This window comes from Rhipicephalus microplus, chromosome 3 (assembly GCF_043290135.1).
Source record: "Rhipicephalus microplus isolate Deutch F79 chromosome 3, USDA_Rmic, whole genome shotgun sequence".
Taxonomy (NCBI): Eukaryota; Metazoa; Arthropoda; class Arachnida; order Ixodida; family Ixodidae; genus Rhipicephalus; species Rhipicephalus microplus.
Window position 1 is genome coordinate 244,786,454 of NC_134702.1, and position 22,306 is coordinate 244,808,759.

At 46.4% G+C, this 22,306-nt stretch overlaps 1 protein-coding gene across 1 annotated transcript in view; it reads right to left on the reverse strand.

Annotated features, from left to right (window-relative positions):
- Positions 1 to 21,493, reverse strand: part of LOC142803536 (uncharacterized) — a 236,829-nt gene extending 215,336 nt beyond the window's left edge. The window contains exons 1-3 of the mRNA XM_075888663.1: positions 21,405 to 21,493; positions 19,603 to 19,835; positions 4,994 to 5,214 (exon numbers count right to left, since the gene is read on the reverse strand). Of these exons, the coding sequence (XP_075744778.1) occupies positions 4,994 to 5,214; positions 19,603 to 19,824 (443 nt within the window). The 5' untranslated portion in view covers positions 19,825 to 19,835; positions 21,405 to 21,493. The remainder of the gene's footprint in view (positions 1 to 4,993; positions 5,215 to 19,602; positions 19,836 to 21,404) is intronic.
- Between the last annotated feature and the right edge of the window lie 813 nt (positions 21,494 to 22,306).

The following is a 22,306-nucleotide window of genomic DNA, read 5'->3' on the forward strand; positions in this document are numbered from 1 at the left end:
TCAAAAGGCGCAGGGCTTCACTGCTGCACTTTATTGCTTCTCAGGCGGTCAAACCGCACGTAATTATGTTACAGGAAACTCTCGGTGATGCGCTAACTTTCCCGGGCTATCGAGTCGTCTCGGTGCGCGAGCAAGGGAAGCGCGGTTTGGCAACCTTGGTCGCAAAAAAGTGCTCCTTTCATGAACACAAACTACGGCTTGGCAACAGCAAGGCTGAGGTCATTATCCTCGAAATAATCCCCAACAGCTGGCTAAAGAACAGCGTATTCCTCCTGAATGTGTACAGCTCGCCGTCGGACAAGCGGCCGGGGTTCACTTCGATCATGGCAAAAGCGGTGGCTCTGGCCAGGGGGGCCCCCATCGTGGTAGCGGGAGACTTTAATGCTCCGCACGACGCTTGGGGATACGCCAGGCAGTCCCCCAAAGGCAACAACCTCCTAAAGACCGTATCTAGCTGTTCTCTTGAATTGATTACGGACGCGCAATACCCGACAAGAATTGGCACATCGGTGGTCCGAGACACAACTCCAGACTTGGCGTTCGTCAAGAACGTCGCCGGAACAGGGTGACAAAATTTGCAAGGGAATCTAGGTAGCGACCACTTCATAGTGGCTATTATCCTAGCAGTCAATGCAGCTCCCCCGAGGGAATTTAAAGTAACGGACCGGGATGCCTTTCGTAAATTGCGGAAGGAGGACCAGGATGAATACGACAGCTTAGACAGCCTCCTTGCAAGGCTCAAGGAGGATGCTAATGCTGCGACCAAGGTTGTCAAAACGAACCTGAGGGTTGATCGGATGGATGCACGCCTCGCGCATCTCTTAGAGGCTAAGCATTCCATCCTGTCTCGGTGGAGGACGCAAAGGCTCAATCGCCGACTTCGAAAGAAAATTGCGCAACTCAATCGCGAGATCGAAGCCTACTCTATTGAACTCTCCAAACAGCAGTGGAATGAAGTATGTTCTTCGGTTGACGGACAGATGAGAGTGGGGGCTAAATGTAACCTCCTCAAACAATTACTTGATGAGTCACAGTCGAAGGGAAATCAGTGATTGGCTATTGACAGAATCGTTCACAACCAAAAAGCGAAGGGAGTGTCCGAAAAGGCCCTCTTAAGAGGTTAGCGGACAGCTATCTTCCGCTAGGCCGTTCCGGCGATGCGGACTATCCGCATTACAGGGGTGGAATGGTGGCGGAGCTGGACGCACCTTTCACTGAACCAGAAATCTGTAAGGTCCTCCACGAGCTCAACGGACGCTCTGCACCGGGCCCGGATGCAATCTCAAATAAGCTCTTACGTAACTTGGATGGCAAATCCATCGAGAAGCTTACCGAGGAAGTCAACAAGATCTGGGAGACGGGGTACGTCCCCGAATCCTGGAAGACCGCTTCGGTAGCGCTCATCCCAAAGCCAGGCAAACCTCTGGCTTTGGAGAACATGCGACCCATCTCGCTTAGGTTCTGCGTAGGCAAGGTGGCCGAACATGCGATTCACCATCGGGTATCCGAGTACATAGAAAGCAGAGAGCTATTTCCACACAATATGGTAGGATTCAGACCTGCACTATCCACACAGGACGTGATGCTCCTTATCAAAAGACAAATCATTGACAACAACACCAGGGATACTAGAGGCATACTAGCTCTAGACCTAGCCAAAGCTTTTGATAATATCTCGCACAAGTTTGTGCTTGAGGCAATTTCGGTTATGGGTCTAGGACAACGGTTCCACGCATACGTTTGGTCTTTTCTCAGGGATCGCAGGGCTACCATTAGGATCGGTCAAATCCAATCCATGGAATTTACCTTGGGAACGAGAGGCACCCCACAGGGGCAGTTATCTCTCCTCTACTCTTCAATATTGCCATGAAGGGCCTCTCGGAGCGATTCGCTACGGTGCGCGGGGTTAAGCATGCTCTCTACGCGGACGATATCACCGTGTGGTGCATGGGAGGGTCCGACGCCGGGGTAGAGCAGGCGCTTCAAGAGGCATTAGACATCACGGAGAACTTTCTAGTCGGTTCGGGCCTGAGCCTGTCATCGGCAAAATCTGAGTTACTACTATACAGACCCACCCGACAAAGGCTGAGGAACCTCACTCCTTTAGAACAGATTCCCATAGCTTTATACACACGGGATGGGCAGAAAATACCCAGGGTGGACTCCATCAGGGTCGTCGGACTCCTGCTAGAGTCCAAAGGGTCAACTCACGAACTATAGCCCGTATCACCTCCAAGACGGAGAACATGCTTAGGCTCATACTCAGGGTCTCGAACCGCAGGGGCGGGCTGAGCGGGAGCCATCTCCTTCGGCTCTATCATGCATTTCTCATGAGCCACATTAATTATGTCACTTCGGTGTTGCGCTGGTCCAAAAGAGAAGAGGCAAGAATTGATACACTAATGCGCAAAAGCATAAAGCGAGTTCTAGGCTTGCCTATCCACACTAGCACCGAGAAGCTCCTACAATTGGGCATGCATAACTCTCTCTCGAAGGTGATCGAGGCCCAGCAGATGGCTCAGGTCGTGCGACTATCGTCCTCGAGGGCTGGTAGGCGCATCCTGGAATCCATAGACTGTGGTCCTACGGCGACTAACCAGCGTAATGTAACACTACCACCCTCGATCAGAGGCACGTTTTCGGTAGCTCCACTTCCAAGAAATGTCCACCCACAATACAATGTAGGGCGCCGCATAGCTCCGGCCCGTTCCTTATTAAAATCAGTTGCAAACAGACCGCATCTCGCGACCTTTGTCGATTCAGCCCAGTACGGGCGTTCGGATCGCTTCGCAGTGGTCTCGGTCGATCATAGTGGCACACTCCTATGCTCTGCCTCAGTTAGAGAGGTTTCGGCAATGGTGGCTGAGCAAATCGCCATCGCCATAGCAATGAAGGACCCATCGCGTCCTAATGTCTTTACAGATTCGCGTTCCGCAGCTAGGGCTTTCGCCTCGGGCTCGATGTCGCGTGAGGCAGCGGCCATCCTCGGCGGTGAGGGGGCTGCCGGGTTTCACACCATAACATGATTCCCGGCCCACATGGGGGCCAACGTACATCCTGATGTCCCCAACACCAATGAGTTTGCCCATGACCGTGCGCGAGGTATCGCTCACCGCGGCGGTCCCGGCGGATTCGCAGGCGGGGACGCCGGAAGATACAGGGACTCGCTACTCACTTTCCACGAGATCATGACTCATTATCATCTATCTCGGTGGGCTTTTCCACTTCCTCATCCTAAACTTACGCGACCGCAATCATCGGCCTACAGGATGCTCCAAACGGGGTATTTCCCTTCGTGAGGCAGGTTCAGGCATTTTTCGCCCAACATCGAGCCGCATTGTCCGGACTGCGGAGAGGCGTTTTGCTCATTACCTCATATGCTCTGGCAATGTCCTGCGTTACGTGACGCAGAGTTCAACAAAGAAGAGGACTGGGAGGAAGCCCTTAACAGCGGCGACCTCTTGGTTCAACTCCGGACTGTCCAGAGGGCCTCCGAGAGGGCGGAGGGCCATGGTCTTCCGGTCCCTACGTGGGAGCCGCCCGCGACTGCTACGGATTCCCCCTAAACGGGGCCGTTACAACGCAGTTCCTCGGGACCTGAATAAAGTTCTTTGTCTGTCTGTCTGTCTGTCTGTCTGTCTGTCTGTCTGTCTGTCTGTCTGTCTGTCTGTCCCGCGTTAGATTCTGTGCACTGGAGTGTACTTTTGGATTAATTTTCTATCTTGCATTTTCATATCTACAGATACATATATATACGGTGAGCGACGGCGAGGCTGACGTCGACGCTGGCGTGAAATTCCAGCCAAGTGTGTCCATATAATTGGTATCGTAATGGACGGACGGAAAAAAATGTATCAAAAAAAGAAACCCTGCAGGGTTACCGGCCCGGGTATCATCGAGGTTTTGTGCGCTAAGGCGTAGCCTTTCGACCGCTGTCTGGGCCTCTATCGTAATAAAACTGCGCTAAAGTTACTGCGAAATACAAAGTTAAGGAGAAGACACAAAGTGGATAATACGCTTGTATTGTCCAGTTCGTGTCGTGTTACTGCGAAATAGAAAGTTAGGGACAAGACACAATACGAAGTGGACAATACAAGCGTTTTGTCCACTTTGTGTCTTCTCCTTAACTTTGTATTTCGCAGTAACTGTAGCGTCATAATCAAAACACAACTCACATGTCGCTAGGTGCCCTGCTCCCCTGAAAGAACTCGTTTGTCAAGAATGCCTCCCCCTTCTCATTAAAATAAATCCCAGAACCACCTCTGCTTGATAAAAAGACGTACTTTTCGACAGAGCCCAGCCAAATGCAGTTTCACTAATCACCCTTGGTTCACTTAGGAAACGTTTAAATAAGTTTACTGGATCGGTTGCATAATTTTCCGTTTAGTTAACTATCTATATTTTAGTCCACTTAGTAGAACTTCGATTCACGTTCTGAGTGTCATCAGTCCCTGCTCCACGCCCTGCACGATCCCTGGTATTAGGTGAATGCTATGAAATCATTGTTGTGCACGCCATCTTTTTTCGCCGACTAGATGAGTTAAAACCTGAAGCCATATACAGCATTGCTTATCGCTGTAACAGTGCAAGCTTGCTCAGCGCCTGCTTATAATACGTCAAACGTATGTCACCCGTGTGGGAACACCGCACCGTGTTTGTCTTCTGCGCACGCGACGAGCGCCTTCATTGCGCATACACTCAACATAATGGCCCACCTATGTGCAGCTCTGCTCTCGTAGTGAGAATATGCAGTAACAGTACATTACGATAGAACATGGCGTCTCCACAGCGTCACGTCGTGTATACGTCATTGACGATAACTACAAAAACAAACAACCCTGCTTAGAAGAGTAGTATTGCTTTTTACCTATACGAAAGAGGCGTTGGTATGAAAGATTGTTGTGGTTTAACGTTGCGATTCGCCATTCGGTAGATAGGGCATCCCGCACGTTCACTAAGTGCGCAAATATCTAAATATAAAGCAGCTGCTTACCACACCCTCGCACATTCCACCATTATCCAAAATAATGTCTGGAAGACGAGCAGGGCCACGACAAGCAGGTATAGGAACCAGCCGAGGCTGCCGAGGAAACGACTGGCGTAACTCCACGCAAACACGAGCACCACCACGTCCCCGGCAGCCGAGATCAGGTTCACCACCATACGCAGCACGTCGCCCCGGTTGCTCGATTCCGCGAAGAACTTGTGAAGTGGCTGCAGGGTACAAGTAACGTCATTCTGAGACCCACTTCTTACAAATGTCAGAAAGCGGTGTTATAGATATGAGAAATCCTCGAATAATCAACGTCGCTGTAGCTTTTGAGTGTCGATAAGGGGAGATTTGCTCGTCCGGTCAGCACAGGCGTTTTTATGTACGTCGCATGCTCATGATTCTGCAATACTCCCAGTTTTCGAAGAAAAGAGAAACAAGCTTGTAAGGGAACGAAAAAACACACGAATAACTATGGACCATCTCCTCGAAGGGAACGCTGATGTGATGCGAAGCAGTAGCGGTGCACACGGCGTTGACCCGGTTTGAACAGGCGTCGACGTGGGTGCTGGAAGAACGGTTTGAAGCAAAGCTCGGTGTAGCGTTTACTCGAGTAAACATTTGTTTAAACGCTAAGACACAGAAGGCGGGACGTTGAGAACGCTTGCGCTCGGCTTTCTTGGTTCGCGTCTCGTCGGTGCTGTCTGCACCTCTGTATTCTCGAACGCCATCGGTGTTCTTGACTCGCACTTATTCGGTGTCGCTGGTCTTCCAGTGCCGACGGTTGTGTTCGGCTTTTCTGGCTGGCACCTCGTCGGTGTGGGCGTCGCCATTTGCGAACGTGATAGGCTTCGCTAGCCCTCGAAACGCCGGCGAGAGCCGGGAAAGGTACCCGCACACTAACGCGAAGCATGTCGCGATGGCGCCCCGCCTGTCGGCGCGATCGCGCCGCGAGATGCTCGAGGCGCGCGCTGCGCGCGCACCCGTTGGCTTGTGCCTTGTTCTTGCCGACAGATGGAAAGATGGCGCGGGTGAGATGATGCACATGTGAGAAGTGGGCTCGAGCGTTGAAGCGATGGTGAGGGTGAAGCGAGAGGGAGCTGACACGCGGTAAGCGCGTGGCACGCGAGGGAGAGAAGCGTCACCGCGCACTGCTAGGAGTGCGTCAGCTACTCGGCTTAGGCACTGCGCCGTGCTCCCGACCGGGTTACAGAAATCAGGTGCCTTTTCTCATCTTCTAACTACTACCACTACCACCCTCACTCGGCACCACTCCAACACCTGCGGCGAGAGAAGCGGTGTAGACGGAAGGATAGCGTTACACAAACTAGTAGAGAAGCTGCTTCACATCTAATAAATACGCAAAGAATACAAGAACATTGAAGCCAGAGTTCCAGAGCAAGAGATGATGATGATAATGATGATGATAATGATGATGGTGATGTTGGTGATGGTGGTGGTTGTGGTTACGAAGCATCTTGCGCGATACGACGATGGCTTTACTGGTCCGATACTCCTGACTCGCTCGCTGGATTTTGTGCCGACTGGTTGTACCCCGCGATCGCCGATGACAGCGCAGCTCTGGCCGACTGGCTCGCCCAATGCCATCTCCTGAAGCCGACAAGAGCTCTCGCTGAATGGTGCCCCGTCGTAGGACTGTTGCAAGCGTGTCCATCTTTCCTATCTTCTCCTTACTTCCGTATGTGGCTGCCCCTGCCCCTCTGTCTATCTCTATACCTTTAATTCCTCCCCATCTTTTTAATCCCTTTTTACCCCCCTCCATCGTGAGCTATTGTTGAGGTGCCCTCCTCCTGAGAGACAGTCACATGACTCACTCTTATCTTTTTTTTTCTTTTCATTTAGGAATCACTCCCAAGCATTACACCCCCATACTCCTATGACGTCTTTAGCAGTGGCCCGTGCCTACATATAAGGGCATGTGAATATTGGCAAGTTCCAAAAAACAACTCCAATAGTAAATTAGTAACCATGCGAAGTGTCGAATATGTTTACGATAGTTTTTGAAAAGTTTTCGGATAATCAGCACTCAAGGGAAGACCGCAAAACGACAGAGCTTTGGAAATGGGTACAAATATTTTTTTTTCTGTTAATCCAATTCTCGGCACATGACCGAAGAGGAATGGAGCTCTGAGCTCAGGATCTCAGAACTTGCACATAAACTCTGGGCTGTCCAGAGGGCCCACAACACGGCGGTGAGGCTCCGTTTACCCGTTGCGACCTGGGAGCGGCCCTCCACTCTACCTCCTTGAGGTAGTGCTCGTCAGGACCTCGATAAAGTTCTGTCTGTCTGTCTGTCTGTCTGTCTGTCTGTCTGTCTGTCTGTCTGTCTGTCTGTCTGTCTGTTAATTTGAAAATTACCCATATGCACACAGCCCAATCTTTTCGAGAGTGTCCATGCTATTTTTATTAACGAATGAAGGCGCTTTTTCTGAAAACTCCAATATTAATAGGAGTTTAGCATGGCGTCGCTGCGTCACAATAACCAGCTGCTGTCATAACATTCTAACAACTGAAGTTGGCGAATACAACTGGACTCAGATTCATGAATAACACCAAAAGTAAGCGTTGTGTTTTCGTATGAAGCTCCTGCCGATAGAGCTTTGAACACTGATGTTTACGGGATTCTTTCAGTGCCGATCTGGGGTACATGTTGTACCGACATGTTTATCTGTTTGATTATAGCTTTAGCTGTAGTGGTCCAGCTCAAATTTGTTTATTTGATCATTGCTTTAGCTTTAATCAGGGTTTCCCGGTTTAAAATTGCTTACTTTTTTTCTCAATTTAATTTAAATGCACGCGACAATTCACAACCGCAGTCACTGCCATGTACCTTACTTATCATATGATAATTAAGGTATTTGTCGGTTAAAAAGAACCGTAATATTTGTTTGCTGAAACCTCGTGAATATTTTTTTTTCAAGTGTAATGTTGTGGAGCTCTATTACTATTTTAAAGATGGTTGTTTTACTATCAGAAATCAAATATTCGAATGAAGTTCCATTCGTAGTACATCCAGCGTCATCTCTGTTTGATTCGTTCTCGATTCGGTTTAAAAATTCACAATTCGCACACCACTACTGTTTTGTGATTACCCGACAGAACATCAAGGCGCCGTCCCGAACGATGCCTTCGGCAGTAATGTAGGCCGGCTATGAGAGGGAACTTAGCAAATTTGTCGTTTGAACGCTTAAACAAGAAACTCGGAGAAAATTACACCTTCATTTTCTGTTTATGTTTCCTTAGCGCACAGAGAACATGTTAGATCGCATGAACTCGCCCAAGCCGGGCAGGGTAACCAACCGGACGCTCGTCTGGGTAACATCCCTGTCCTTCCTTGAGAGAGAGAAGTAAACTTTTATTTTTGAAACAGTGTTCCGAGCAATGCCCGGTGTCACCATGAGGTGGGAGGGCTCCTTAGTTCATGAACCCTCTGGCTTCTACTGCCCTCTTGACCCTGGCGACGAGTTGTTGGTCTTTCAGGTCCTCCATGTCTTTCCTTGAATCTCTCTTTTTTGAACAGGTTTGTGCATACTGTGTCGGGTTAGAGTGCGCGACGAGCGACCACCTCCTTTTTGTGAAAAGCAGTTTTCGCGTCAAAAACGGCGGACATTCGAAGCGCCCTGAGCGTCGATGGTGCCACCTAATTTTAGTTGCGCAAACTGGCTGTCGTAAACATCTTATTCGCAATGCCCACGAGCTACAGGTAGCGTGCCGTGCAATCTAAGATGGATGCGGGAGAAGGGTCAACCCGTGAACTCAGTATAGGACGCATGGATGTATACGCCCAGTGCCACTGTCACCGGCTGAGCTCATGATTTAAAAAAAATGTATATCAAACCAAAGTACTTTCCCAAACGATAGGCACTGCTAAATTTTCGCTACCTCACTGCCACAATGAGAAAAGTGGTGTCGTCAGCTCATCGACCGTGCGTCACCGAGGCCTTGCGTAAGCATTTGCGTGTTACAGAAAAATATGTGAACTAGAATTGACGTACGAGCTGAATGACATTCCGAAATAATTTTTGCCGAGCCTGCTTGACGAATTTGACGCAGTAGTAAATGTGGCGTTCATAAGTGGCATAAGTTGAAATGTGTTAAGGCAACCCTGTTAAGGCAACCAATTATTTTTGAAGCTTTTAATGCCTGCACTAAGTCTCTTTTAGAATAATCAGCATGGTAGCCTCTAAGATCACTACCGGCCGAGCGTCTTACAACATCGCAACCGCAGCTAAACCTGATAGAGAGATATGTGGGGTTTCACGTCCCAAAACCACCGTGATTATGAGAGACGCCGTGGTGGAGGGCTCTGGAAATTCAAACCACCTGGAGTTATTTAACGTGCACCCAAATCTGAGCACACGGGTCTACAGCATTTCCGCCTCCCTCGGAAATGCAACCGCCGCAGCAGGGATTCGATTCCGTGACCTGTGGGTCAGCAGTCGAGTACATTAGCCACTGGACCTCCGCGGCGGGGCAAGTTAGCAGAGAGGCATGTATTGAAGTCGTAACTGTAAGTTTCATTGCTCTAACCATTTCAATCGAGCTCGAGCGTTAACTTTGGCGACATGCGGCGCTCCACCATATCCACTGTATTTGGGCTACGTGCAATGCACAAAAAAAAACTATGCTTCTATTTTGACCTCTCTTAAGGGTAGTATACATTCAATAATGTCAAGCTGACTTACGAGCATGGAAGAATTCCGCCGTACAGTGGGAATCGATCATATGCTAAGCAAGAAAGAGGAAGGTTGATATGTCACTTTAATCAGCACAACGTTACGAAGTGAACGTTAATTATCCCGTACATCCCTACCATGTAATGATTATCATATTTAGACGTGTCATTTACCTTCGTAATCAATTCGCGTCACCGGATACCAAATTTGGTATATGAGGAGCTAGTTAAACGACTGCGACCGTGCTGTTAAAGTAGCATGTAGTCAAGATTTATTTGAAACACATGCCATGATTATCATGTTTAAACGTGCCATTTACCTTCGTAGTCTGTTCACGTCACGTGATACCAAATTTGGTATATGAGGAGCTAGCCAAACGACTGCGAGCGTGCTATTAGCGTATCAGATAGTTATATTTTACATGAAACACATATCATGATTATCGTGTTTGCACCAGTAATATATGTTTGTCATCCATTCACGACCCGGAATACCCAATTTGGTATATATGAAGCTAACAAAACGACCGCGGGGAGCGCATCATGAACGTGGCATATAGTCATGTTACATGTCGCGCATATCATGATTTTTATGTTAGGGTTGGTCGCTTGTGTTTGCCATGCAGTCATGTCATACCACACCACTTTTGTAATATGTCATGTGAACGAAACCACTACAAGAGCAGCAAGACCAAGAAATGTAAACCATGGCATTCATGACATACATGTCATCATTTTTATGTTATGAGTGGTCACTTAAACTCGTCCTACAGTCTAGGCTCGTGTGCTCAGATTTGGGTGCACGTTAAAGATCCCCAGGTGGTCGAAATTTCCGGAGCTCTTCACTACACCGTCCCTCACATTCATATGGTGGTTTTGGGACGTTTAACACCACATATAAATAAATCGTTCTACAGTCACGTTATGCCACACCAATTTCGGCATCGATACCATCATAGAAATGGCCAGGAAAGCTAAAAGCCATAGGCGGCTAGATTGATAGATAGATAGATAGATAGATAGATAGATAGATAGATAGATAGATAGATAGATAGATTGATAGATTGATAGATTGATAGATTGATAGATAGATAGATAGATAGATAGATAGATAGATAGATAGATAGATAGATAGATAGATAGATAGATAGATAGATAGATAGATAGATAGATAGATAGATAGATAGATAGATAGATAGATAGATAGATAGATAGATAGATAGATACGCTCAAAGCCGCCGAAGTTCCCTACAAATGCTTCGCATATAAAAACATTAACTCATCAGGGCCGTAAAGTGCAACTCACTGATCGTTTGTCATCATTGTTACTCTTGGCCCGTTCTACGTCCAGTGAAAAATCTTCGACGTCCAGATGGTTTTGTTGAATATTACCGGTGAAAATAATCTGAGGAATTCACTCCGCCAAATGACTTCGATAACACCAATAAATCGTCAATCACCACGCGTGCAGAACACCAGCACGACGTCACTCACCACGTTTATCTCGGCAGCGGGTGTGCAGAATATTTTACTTTCAAATTCCGCAGCAAGCGAATCGCTTGCAGTGTACTGCCATCTACAAAGGAACGCAAAAAATTAGGTGGCAAGGCGTTGTCCAAGGATTAAAAGAGAGAATTGCAAGCCTGCGCTACTTTTTTGCGCATAATGAATATTGTTGGATTTATGACCGACAAAAGCACTGACGAATGCTACACGCACGTGAAACAAAATGAGTTTCAACTGCAAAGGTGATTTAACTATCCAGAGTGGCTGTATAAAATCTCGCGAAGCTGGTATGGTTACTCTGCGGGGTGTAATCGAAAGCTTTAATTGCCACCTATTTTCGCGAAAACTTCGCGTCTCGCAATAGTAATATGATTTATCGTATCACGGACGGTACGGTGTATTGACTGTTGCACGAAACATACAAAGCGGTTTACGTTCTTTTCTTGCTAACGCGTTGACACTGAGGATAGCACAGCCGAACAAAAAAGCGTCTGCCTACGGAACTTCCTCGAGAGGACGCTCCTGAATTCCGCTTGGCGGCGCGACACTCTATGGACATATTGAATAGGGGCGTCATCACATTCCAGCTTCACATATACCAAGTTTGGTATTACGCGATGGGAATGGACGACGTCCAAACATGATAACCATGTCATGCGTGTCATGTAAATTATGATTACATGCTATGCTTATAGTGTGTTCACTGCCGCTTCGCTAGCTCCACATTTATTAAATTCGTTATCACGTCATGTGAATAGACGACGAAGGCAAATGACACGTACAAACATGATAATAACGATATGCATGTCATGTAAAACATGACTCCATGCTATGCTCATAGCGCGCTAGTGGTCGTTTTGCTAGCTTATACCAAATTTGATTTTGCGTGATGTCACTGGATGACGAAGGTATAAAACTAGTGCAAAGATGATAACCAGGGCATGCGTCTCATTTAAGAACATGACAACATACCACGCTCAAGATGCGCTCGCGGCCGTTTCACTAGCTTCACACATACTAAATTTGATATTACGTGACGTGAATAGACGACGTCTGTGGAGAATAAAGCGAACTGCCATCCTCATGGCGAAGTCCACCGTCGACCTCTTCTTCATTTCTTGTCATGATCTTAACCTATTAATGATAGTGTCCCTCGTCAGCTTTTGCACAATATTTAACATCCTCCGTGCCCCAACTGTGGTGAGTGATGACGAAGAAGATTAATAAACACAGTTTCCAAGTATACACTTTTTGTTCATGAGTTCTTGTATCAGGTCCCAGTCAATACATATAGGTCAGTCAGACTCTTCACCGGTGCTCGGTCTTCCAGCGGTGCTTCCGACGTTTGTTCAACTCTCGTGCCTTTAAAGCTGTTCTCCTTGATGAACCTATGTAGTCGACGAGCAGTTTTCGTTCATGTGAAAACCGATGATGCTGATGAGGCTCTGCAGAAGCTATTTCGGAGAAGTTTTCTCGAGTTCTTAGTCTTATCTGCAGTCGCCTTGGAATTATCGGCTTGCTTCCTTTGCATTAGTCTGAGCTTTCCTGCTTTTGACTTTCACGCTATGTTGCTATTTTTCTGCTTATATAAAATGAGACGTATAATCTGCATTTCCTTCAACCCTGACGTATGCTGATTTCTCGAAGAGCATAAGCTATACGACCTACGATAACGGGCTTCTTTCAGCGTCCTCGTAGTCTTCATTCCATCTCTTTTCGAGTGACCAGGGGGCCTTGTTTCGATATCTGCTGGCTATTGTACACATCGCTGTGAATAAATATTAGGATGACGAGCTGTCGTCTTCGGCGGGCACTCATATTCAAGATCTGGTGGGTCGTATTTTAGAGTTCGAAATGCTTTCTGATTTTTTATACACGTGTCTCCCACGAGGTACACCTGAGTAGCTGGTGCTATCTTGTCGTTCACTCCATTGATGCAGCAGGTTGACGAGACTTCTAAAATCGTGGAAAGGTTGTCTAGTCTCTGAAGGTGTTCTTCAGTGCTGATATTCGAGATTGTACTCTCTGCAGAGGGAAAGCTTGTCTGTTGGCTTTCAGGGTGTTTCTCTATTCGTCGTGAAGTCGACTCATCAAGCGTCTGTGCGACAAGGTTACCATTGAGGAAGCATTGGCTAGCGGTGTTAGTGCTATAGACGAGGAGACTATTTTTCTTTTCACTTCTGTTCTTATCCGCTCTTTTATTCATTCCAGGTCAGATCGACGAGCTTCTAAGGCATCTTCGATCTTGCTCTAGCTTTTGCTCGAATAATATGGTGAACATAATCGTCTGTTTCCTCAATCTCCTCCTCTAAACGATCCATAGAAATGGCATCTTCTATCTCCTTGTCCATATATTTAAGATTTATATACTTGTTAGTCAAAATTTGGTGAAAATTCATTGGCTAATTTATTGGTGGGCGATTCATTATTACCATTCAGTTATTGGTGGGTGCCGTTGACCCACTACATGCGGGTGGCCATATGCACAAGGCGTTCGATGTTTTCGATGGCTTTCTTGACGGTCTTATGTACTTGACTGCGGCTTTCGATGAGGGCCTTCATGATCTGATCTAGTGTCGGCAACGGGGAAAATGGCTGGCCGGCCGTGTCACAAGGCGAAGTCGGAGCCAAAACGCTGGTCATCACATACGGTCGGCCCAACGAAGATCTGTCAACTGCCGGGCAGTCATTCTTTACGATTTTCGTCTCGGCGATGTTCGGGCCTTGTATACAAGCTTCACGTAACGACGGCTTCGCAAGATCCTCCGGGCTACAGATACGATCGAGAAGTCATGAAATCCACGCTGTCTCACCTCAGATGGCCCTTTCTTCCGGGTCTCACAGCACCAAAATGATGTGGAGAAGAGGGCAAGCCGCCGTCCCCATAGCGAAGTCCACCGTCCACCTCTTTTTTATTTCTTTTTTCTGATCTTGACCTAATGCTGACGTTGTCACTCATCGCCTGCTGCATATTATTTATTTAACAACGTCCAAACATGATAATCATGATTTGCGTGTCATCTAAAACATGACTACCCACTACGCTCATAGCGTGCTGACGGCCGCTTCGCTAGCTCCACACATAACAAATTTGGTATCACGTGACATGAATAGACGACAAAGGTAACTGACACATCGAAACATGATAATGACATGCATGCCACGTAAAACATGACATGCTACGCTCATAGCGTGCTTGCGGCCGTTCAGCTAGCTCCACATATACCAGGTTTGCTATCACGTGACGTAAATAGAAGACGAATGTAAATGACAAGTCCAAACTTGACAATAATGACATGAAAGTCATGCACGGCGTAATTCACGTCCGCCTCGTAGTGGTGTGCTGATTTTAATGTGACATAGCAACGTTCCTCACTCATGCTTCGCATATAATTGATTACCACTGTCCGTGGTATCTGCCAATTTTTGAAAGACCTCATGCAAAATTGCTGCCATCCGTCAGCCGTCATGTGCATAGCCACTATTTTGGTCTCGATAACTGCGGTAGCAAGAAAGGTGCCTAATATTCGGGCTTCTGGAGTCAGACGCGCTACCGTTGCGCCACCGGGTCACGACCTAATATTCGGGCTTCTTGCCTCACTACATCAGAGGGTGAAGAGAGTTGAAATACGAATACCCCAAAATCGGGGGAACTTGACGACGAAACGTCCTGCCGCGGTGGTCTAGTGGCTAAGGCACTCGGCTGCTGAACCGCAGGTCGTGGGATCGAATCTCGGCTGCGGCGGTTGCATTTTCGATGGAGGAGAAAATGCGGTAGGCCCGCGTGCTCAGATTTGGGTGGACGGTAAAGAACCCCAAGTGATTGAAATTGCCGGATCCCTCCACTACAGCGTCTCTCATAAACATATGGTGGCTTTGGGACATTAAACCCACCATGTCATCATGTCGATGAAACAGAGAGGGCAAAATATTTGTATTAGAACAGCGCATGCAGAGATGAATTCCGAAGGAAGACGACACGACATGAGCACTGGGTGACCACTGGTTGCTTAGACAAACAGATAAGTAAAGGGAAGAAAGTAGAACAAAACAATAGCATGGAACCTATATACATCTAACAAAACACTGCTTGTGTAGCATTGTTACGTCTTCTCCAACTACGTCAACTCGCAATGAAGTAGTGCATTGACGGCGCGCTAACACACACGTCACCATTTTTGCAGATAGCAAAGATTTCAGGTATCTGAGAAGAACGAACTGCTGGGCGAGTTGATAATTGATATTAACTGAGTTGCGCGGAAAATTTGAAGTACAAGAGAAAGACACCTGGACGCAGCGCATACTAAAAACTGAAGATTTATTGGAGAAAACAGACATATATGTGCGGTTACGTGAACACGTGTGGTGAAAGAAAATGATTAGATGAGCACACAGATTGTATTGATCATGTGCTTCCAGAAAAGCTATCTCAGCGGCAAGCAACATAACCGAGGGTTGCGCTACACATGAATCACCAGGTTTGTTGATGAGAAACGCTTCACTAATTTCCCGCGCTACTTTGTCCTTGAATCTAGCTTTAACTACCGTATCACCAAACAAGGGCACGCATCCGCACTCTCTACAATGCGATGATAGGCTAGAGCTTGGCGGCCCCTTTTGAGAAGCTTTGTGATCCATTGTTTTATTATTGATACGAGGACCGGTCTTTCCACACGATAGCGGAGTGCCGTACACCACAGCGATGGCGCAGTCGACTTCTGTGGCCCTGTGCCCGACCTGGCAAGTACCCTTGCCATGCCGCTCACCCTCCATCCTCCTCGCAACTGCCGTGAAAACGCTGCCCAAACGGTTGCTGACCAAAAAAAAAAAAACATTGCAACCGTACCCTGCTCCGACTTTCTTAAAACCGTGTGAGATACCATGTAGATACGGGATGCTTGCAACAGGCAGTTCCTTTGAGCGCCTACCATGCACAGAGCATCTTGCCTGGGCTTTGACATTCTGCACAACTCTTTCATCCAGCCTAGTCTAATGGTCGTCAGGAAATTTAGACAGCTTGAGCTTGTCATTCTGCTTCCAAATGAAGGCTTTCCCCCATACTGTGCGGGCAAGACTTCTTCAGCGCCACCTTCAAAGATATCGTTCGAACAGCATTTTTAGAACTTTAGAGTGCTTGGACCTAAAATCAAGGACAGGCTTTTCACATCCTGAAACGTAGATCTAAGAAATATCATCACAGCCATTGAAAAACATCTTCAAATCTAAAAATTGAATCTACTTGTCCTGAGGAAGCTCAAAAGAGAACGGTAGCCCCGCTCCAACGTCCTCGAAAATCTTGAGCACATTCACGCATGATTGCACTCACCCATTGGAATTTACCAAAACAATAAAATAGCCCACATATCTAAACAGTTTAAGAACACCTTCAAGGGCCAAATCCACGTCACGATCAACAGAACTTAAGAAAAATTCACTCAGAACGGGTGCAACGCTCGACCCAGTATAGACACCAGGCCTTTAAGTATATACGTCTCCTTTCTAACCAATAATAGTTAAGGAAAGGTACACAATCATAAGCTCCAAAAACGAGGCTACGGACACACCCCAATTGTCCTTAAAATCTTCATCACTGTGAACCTGAATGCAGTCCTTCACGCACTTCAGCAACCCATCACGTGGCAAAGAGTAGAAAAGGTCCTCTACGTCTACACTGAACCCTGACAGGGACTGCGGGGCAGCAACAACTTGAGCCTGTCAGTCTCCTTACCCCGTCTCAACCTCGGCAACACGCTCGGCAGAAACGTGTATGCTGCTCATTCTAGGTCTTTTTGTTAGCATGTGTGACTGCACTATTTTGAAGCCAGTTTTATTTCTCGCGTATGCTTAATGCTATTCTATCGACGAAGGTGAAATAAAATTTCTTAAAGGTTCTCGAAATGACTAGAACGTGTTTTGCATAGAGTTGCTGTTCTGGCTTCGCACTTGTGCGGAGCGTGTGTTTTTCTTCAAAGTGCCATCTGACAAGTGATTGTCTGAGGGGATCGTTGACATAAATATGGGAATTATCATCGCAACATCCAGCCATGAACAACCACATTGCTTTATTGTGCTGTGTATCAAATATTTGTGTGGTTCAAATGTTTATATATTTCGTGGAACAACTGCATTTCTCTTGTTCACTTGATACGGAATACTTGTGCGTTTCAAATACCTATTTATATCGTGTTCGCATCGAAGAAGTGCAACTATGCTTCAAAGATTTCTTGTGTAAATGAAAGCAGTGATACGCATGAACTACGTTTCTAGTGCAGTTATGATTCTATTTCCATAGAGGGGTAATAATTAATGAAGAGTGTTTACGGGTGAAAACCATTATTTGATTATGAGGGACGCCATAGGGGAGGGCTCCTGTCTAATTTTGACCAAACCAGGCTCTTAAACATACACCTAGATCTGTACAAACGGCTTTACACACTTGTGTCAAAGGGCAGCTTCGCATCTAAGAACCCTGATTCTGTGATCGTCTAAGTACTGTAATAACATTTAACACAGCCTTTCGTTTGAAGCACTTGTGAGCGTCGGTACTTGATCCCTACATCGTTTTTAAGCATCTGAGATACGTTGATATGTAAGGACAGACTTCTCAATTAAGTTAGTTCTGTGACTAACTCAATGGCTTGTTTGGTCTGTTAATTAAGCTAGTTGCTGAATGTTCTGTGATTCTACATATGTTAAGTTTCTTTCTGCTTGTGCGGATGCACTGCGCCGACATGGTCGCGAGCCGATGACGCCATGCTTTTGTTTTTGTTGTCCTTGTTGGTTAAAGGGCTTCACGGCATTACTACGCATAAAAGCGATATTTTCTATTATTAGGTCTCCTTGATTTGGCTGCAGATTTCGCACGTAGTTCTTGAAAGTGTCATGCAAATTCTGCGCCAGTTCCTCGAGTATTAGTGTAGCACGACACAAGCGGTTTCGGTGCAGTGGTCTAATTGAGGACAAAAGTGCAGCTGAATCATTTACCTAGCGCTACTTGTAACAAACGAGAACTCGCGGTAAAGCTAGTGTTGAAGTGCCGATAAACTTGTGCAGCACGGCGCCTAATCGTGTAAAGAAGTGCGGGTGGCGTGAGCTCCACTCTCCAAATCGAGCACCAAAATGCAGCACTCTCAAGAGGGCTGCATTTTGGTCATCTAGGGCAGAACTAGGGCAGAAAGAGCGGTCAAATTGACGAGACCTATTATACTCCCACAAAAGTCTCTGCAGCAGAACGTTACAACAGCCATATTTAATTGCAAAATTCAAGGTACCAAAACACTTCCTCGTATTCTAGAGTAATACCATACATCCACTGGTAATCTATAGCTTAAAATGCCAGAGTAGGGGCTAGTTGGTTGTTCGTAGTTGACAGTTGCGACGCACTGTTTGAACACGAAGATGAAAGAAAAAAAAACTGTGGTATTCACAACACGAGTGCAAAATGTTGTGCTCGGGCTTGGGCGCGTCTTGTATACTACATGCATTTTTTTAGGGTATGCGAATACTGAAAAACTTCAAATAATATTGAACTATCGAATATTTGTCGAATATTTGTCCCACAGGCAGCAGCAACAAGCAAACCCCAAAGGCACAAAACGTTGGAAAAGCAAGTAATCATTTTTTTCTCATTTTTTTGGTGAAATATGAGTTTTCATTCAGTTCATGTTTTCACAGGACTGCCGAAGCTTCGCTCATCCCTGGTTGAATGCCTTTTTGCTGCAAACCACCGTGTTGCTGAAGCAAATGTATCCTCAGTGCACTACCATTATAATGCCATTCATATTTTAGCACTCAAGTCTCAGGTGCTGAAAGCCTGGGGATATAGCACTACCTGTTCAGTAGGGTTGAGAGCTGGGCTAGTTGATGAGACATCTTTTAACCATATGGTGTAGTAGCGCAAATTCACGGGGACGAAGAGGACAAGAAAACACGAGTGTCGTGTTTTCTTGTCCTCTTCGTCCCCGTGAATTTGCGCTACTACACCATATGGTTAAAAGAAGCACTATCTGTATTCACCCAGTTTAAAAATTCCTGGAAGACGACAAGCGTACTTGAGTGAAATAGCGTCCAGTACACTCTAACGGATCTTTGGTATCTTTTTTCGACTAAATGAAATAGCAATGCTACTCTGTTAAAATTCTTGAATATTAGTCTGAAATGAAAAAAAAAAGAGTTGTATAGTTCATGCTCTGTCATGATAAATGGTTTTCTTGCTATTTGAAAGCTATTAAAATAATATACGATTTTTATTCAGCTTCGTTCTGAATTCCGCACACCCTTAGTGTTTTGTGTGACTTTCTTCGTGGTCAAACAGCCGCGTCACAAGTGTGAACTATCTTGAGCGCCTTATTGTGCCTCTTCAGTGCCCCTTGGGGAGGCACATTGCTTTCATTGCAAATGCTTTTCTTACCGGCTGGACGCGACGAACCCTGAAGCGAGCGAGGCAGACGTTGCATTGGTCGGTGTCCCGCTCGCGCAGCCATCGCTCGAGGCAAGCCTTGTGGGTCAGGGCCATGGTGCCACGGCACTCGCAAGGTGCGAACAAGTCGCCGGAACCACGGTAGCAGATGCGGCACACAAAGCCGCCTTCCACGCTGTTGCTCTGATCGAACTCCGCACACCGTTTGTCCATGGCTTCAGCGACTGCTTGCGGCAAAAGGCCCATGTTTTTCAACTCGGCACGCAGGCAGCAACGAGTCCGACATTAGCGCGCTTTCATTCCCCCCAAAACATAGCTGAGTGCTGCAGGGCTGACCCCATGGTCCAAAATTTGTGATGGAGCTGCGCACCTGCACGATGTGAACATGCTGCAAGAATTTTCCGAATAACGGTCTTTCCCTAGCGGTAAGGTCGCTAGACGCCCCAGTCTTGCAGGATTTCATTCTGGCGATGCCGCTTGTCTAGGTATAGGCTCGGATCTACTTAAACGGCGCATGACTGCACAGGAAAGTTAAAATGTGGAGTGTGGGGCCAGTTTTGTAGTAAAGCACCAATAGACTTGCCGACGGGCAAGATTACATCACTGCGTGGGGGAAAAAGCTGGTAAGGCACACGAGAATGGTGCTGATTTGTTTCTCAAAATGGATCGTTTCCGTGACACGCAGGACTGCGATATTCACAAAATGTGATTGACACGGTCTTTTGCACAGTGAGCTTGTTGGGAAAGTGTACAAATGAAAATGTCAGAGCCTGCTTAACGTCAACTCAGGAGGCTTTTCGTCATAAGTGCTTCACAATAAAATTTGCTAGGCACATTTTGTTACACGCTTCGGCCTTTTATGCCAATTGAAAGACTTCAAAGATACGCAGAATGTTTACACATAATTATTTTCTAGAACCGGCCCGCTGGCTTCCTGCAGTGAATGGCCCCATTGGGTGTGTGACGTCGGTTCTGGCAAGTGAGGAAACCGGGGTGCCTCTAAGAGGGAGCCTCAAACACCCGGCCCACAGCTTCACATGGAATAAACTTCCGTTGCATCGCTAAATGCTATTCGCATGGCTTTTTCACCAATTGGGAATAATATTGCTTTGTTCGGGAGCTACGAAAATGGGACTGGTGTAACATTTTGTTGTCACCCCAGGCGGTCAAGACGTAGTTGAGACACCATCTTCAAAGCGTGTGCAGGATTCCCCTCTAGGAGGAGGGGCGAAGATTCATTGAAGTGCCCTCCTCCTGTCAACGTATGAACGTATGAGGCAAACATTGCAGCCCCCCCCCCCCTCTTGGAATACTATATAGTGTGGGCTGCCACACACCAATGACGCCTATACCACCTAATTCCTGGCCAACACAGAAAGGTTAGCCTAATGAGTGAAACATTTAATATGATTTTGGCAACCAGCAACAATGTGAAAAGCCTGCTTTAGTCATGACATTAATCGCTTAATACCGAAGTTGCCCCCGGACAACGCTAGTTAATGCAATTATCCCGAAGAACGGTCGCGATGCAATGTTCCCCTCAATTATGCGTGAATAATTAATTTCGAGTCACCGAGACTCGTTCACCACGGATCGGAATAAAAGCACCCGTTGCTTTATAGGCTTGTCCGTCAGCTCCATCGCAACGGTAATGCGCGCATTCTGCCATAAAAAAGGCTTCAACGAGTGGTGCGACAAGAGAAATGCGTAACTGTCTGATTATTTACGGATGCATTCTTTTCTAAGCACATATATTTCCCCGAAACAAGCAGGTGTGATGCTTTAGCACTAACCTTTTAGCTTGCGAAGTCACCGCTCGGTCACCCTGTAAGACCTCGGCAAGCGTTGTGCCTTCTTTCTCGTCTTGTTCTTGTTGCTTGCTTGCTTGATCCTTTCTTTTGTGGCTCTCACCCACTGAGGGGGATTGGTCAAGAAGCCGGTGGTTAATGCAAGTCAATACCTTTAGGTTTTCCAGGCAAGGGGAATAGAATTGCTTTGTTTTCACTGTGAAATTAATTTCTTGTTAACCTTCTCTTGTGGCTGATATTCACTGCGGAGAATTGGCCAATAATTGAGTATTTTTGTAAAGTATTATCCAATTTCAGAGTAAATAAAGTTATAAAGTGAAAACATTACAAATTTTAGAACAAAATTTTTGATGCTCACTGAAATCCACCTACTATAACGTTTTTCATTAGTAGGAGATAATAACCTAGATAATAAGCCTAACTTGAAAAAATTCTGCTTAGGATAGCTATAATAAACGAAACTATGATGATGATAACTTTATTTCGGTTGAGAAGGAAATAAAAGCTGGTATCGGAAAATTTTACGTACCCGCCGCCAAAAATCTATGCTAAATTGGGTCAAGAAACAGGAACACAAACCTCCAAAAAGTAGCGGTATTGTTTAATAATTGAGAAAAGATTTCTAATGAATTGCCCCGGGTGCCCATCATGTGGGCGCTAGCTGCTCTTTCATATGAATGGCTCTTACCAGACATAGTGTAAATCGGTACAGCATCAACAGAGACGTCACGAGATGCCAAAGGATGCATGTGTAGAAAACGTAAGTTCCAACGCAAAGAAGCGTTTCATTGTTTGACATTTGTCTACTTTCCATCGTGACCATCACTGATTAACGCAAGATGCCTTATTCTGACCACTTTCGGCGAAGAAAATAAAAAAGTGGGACA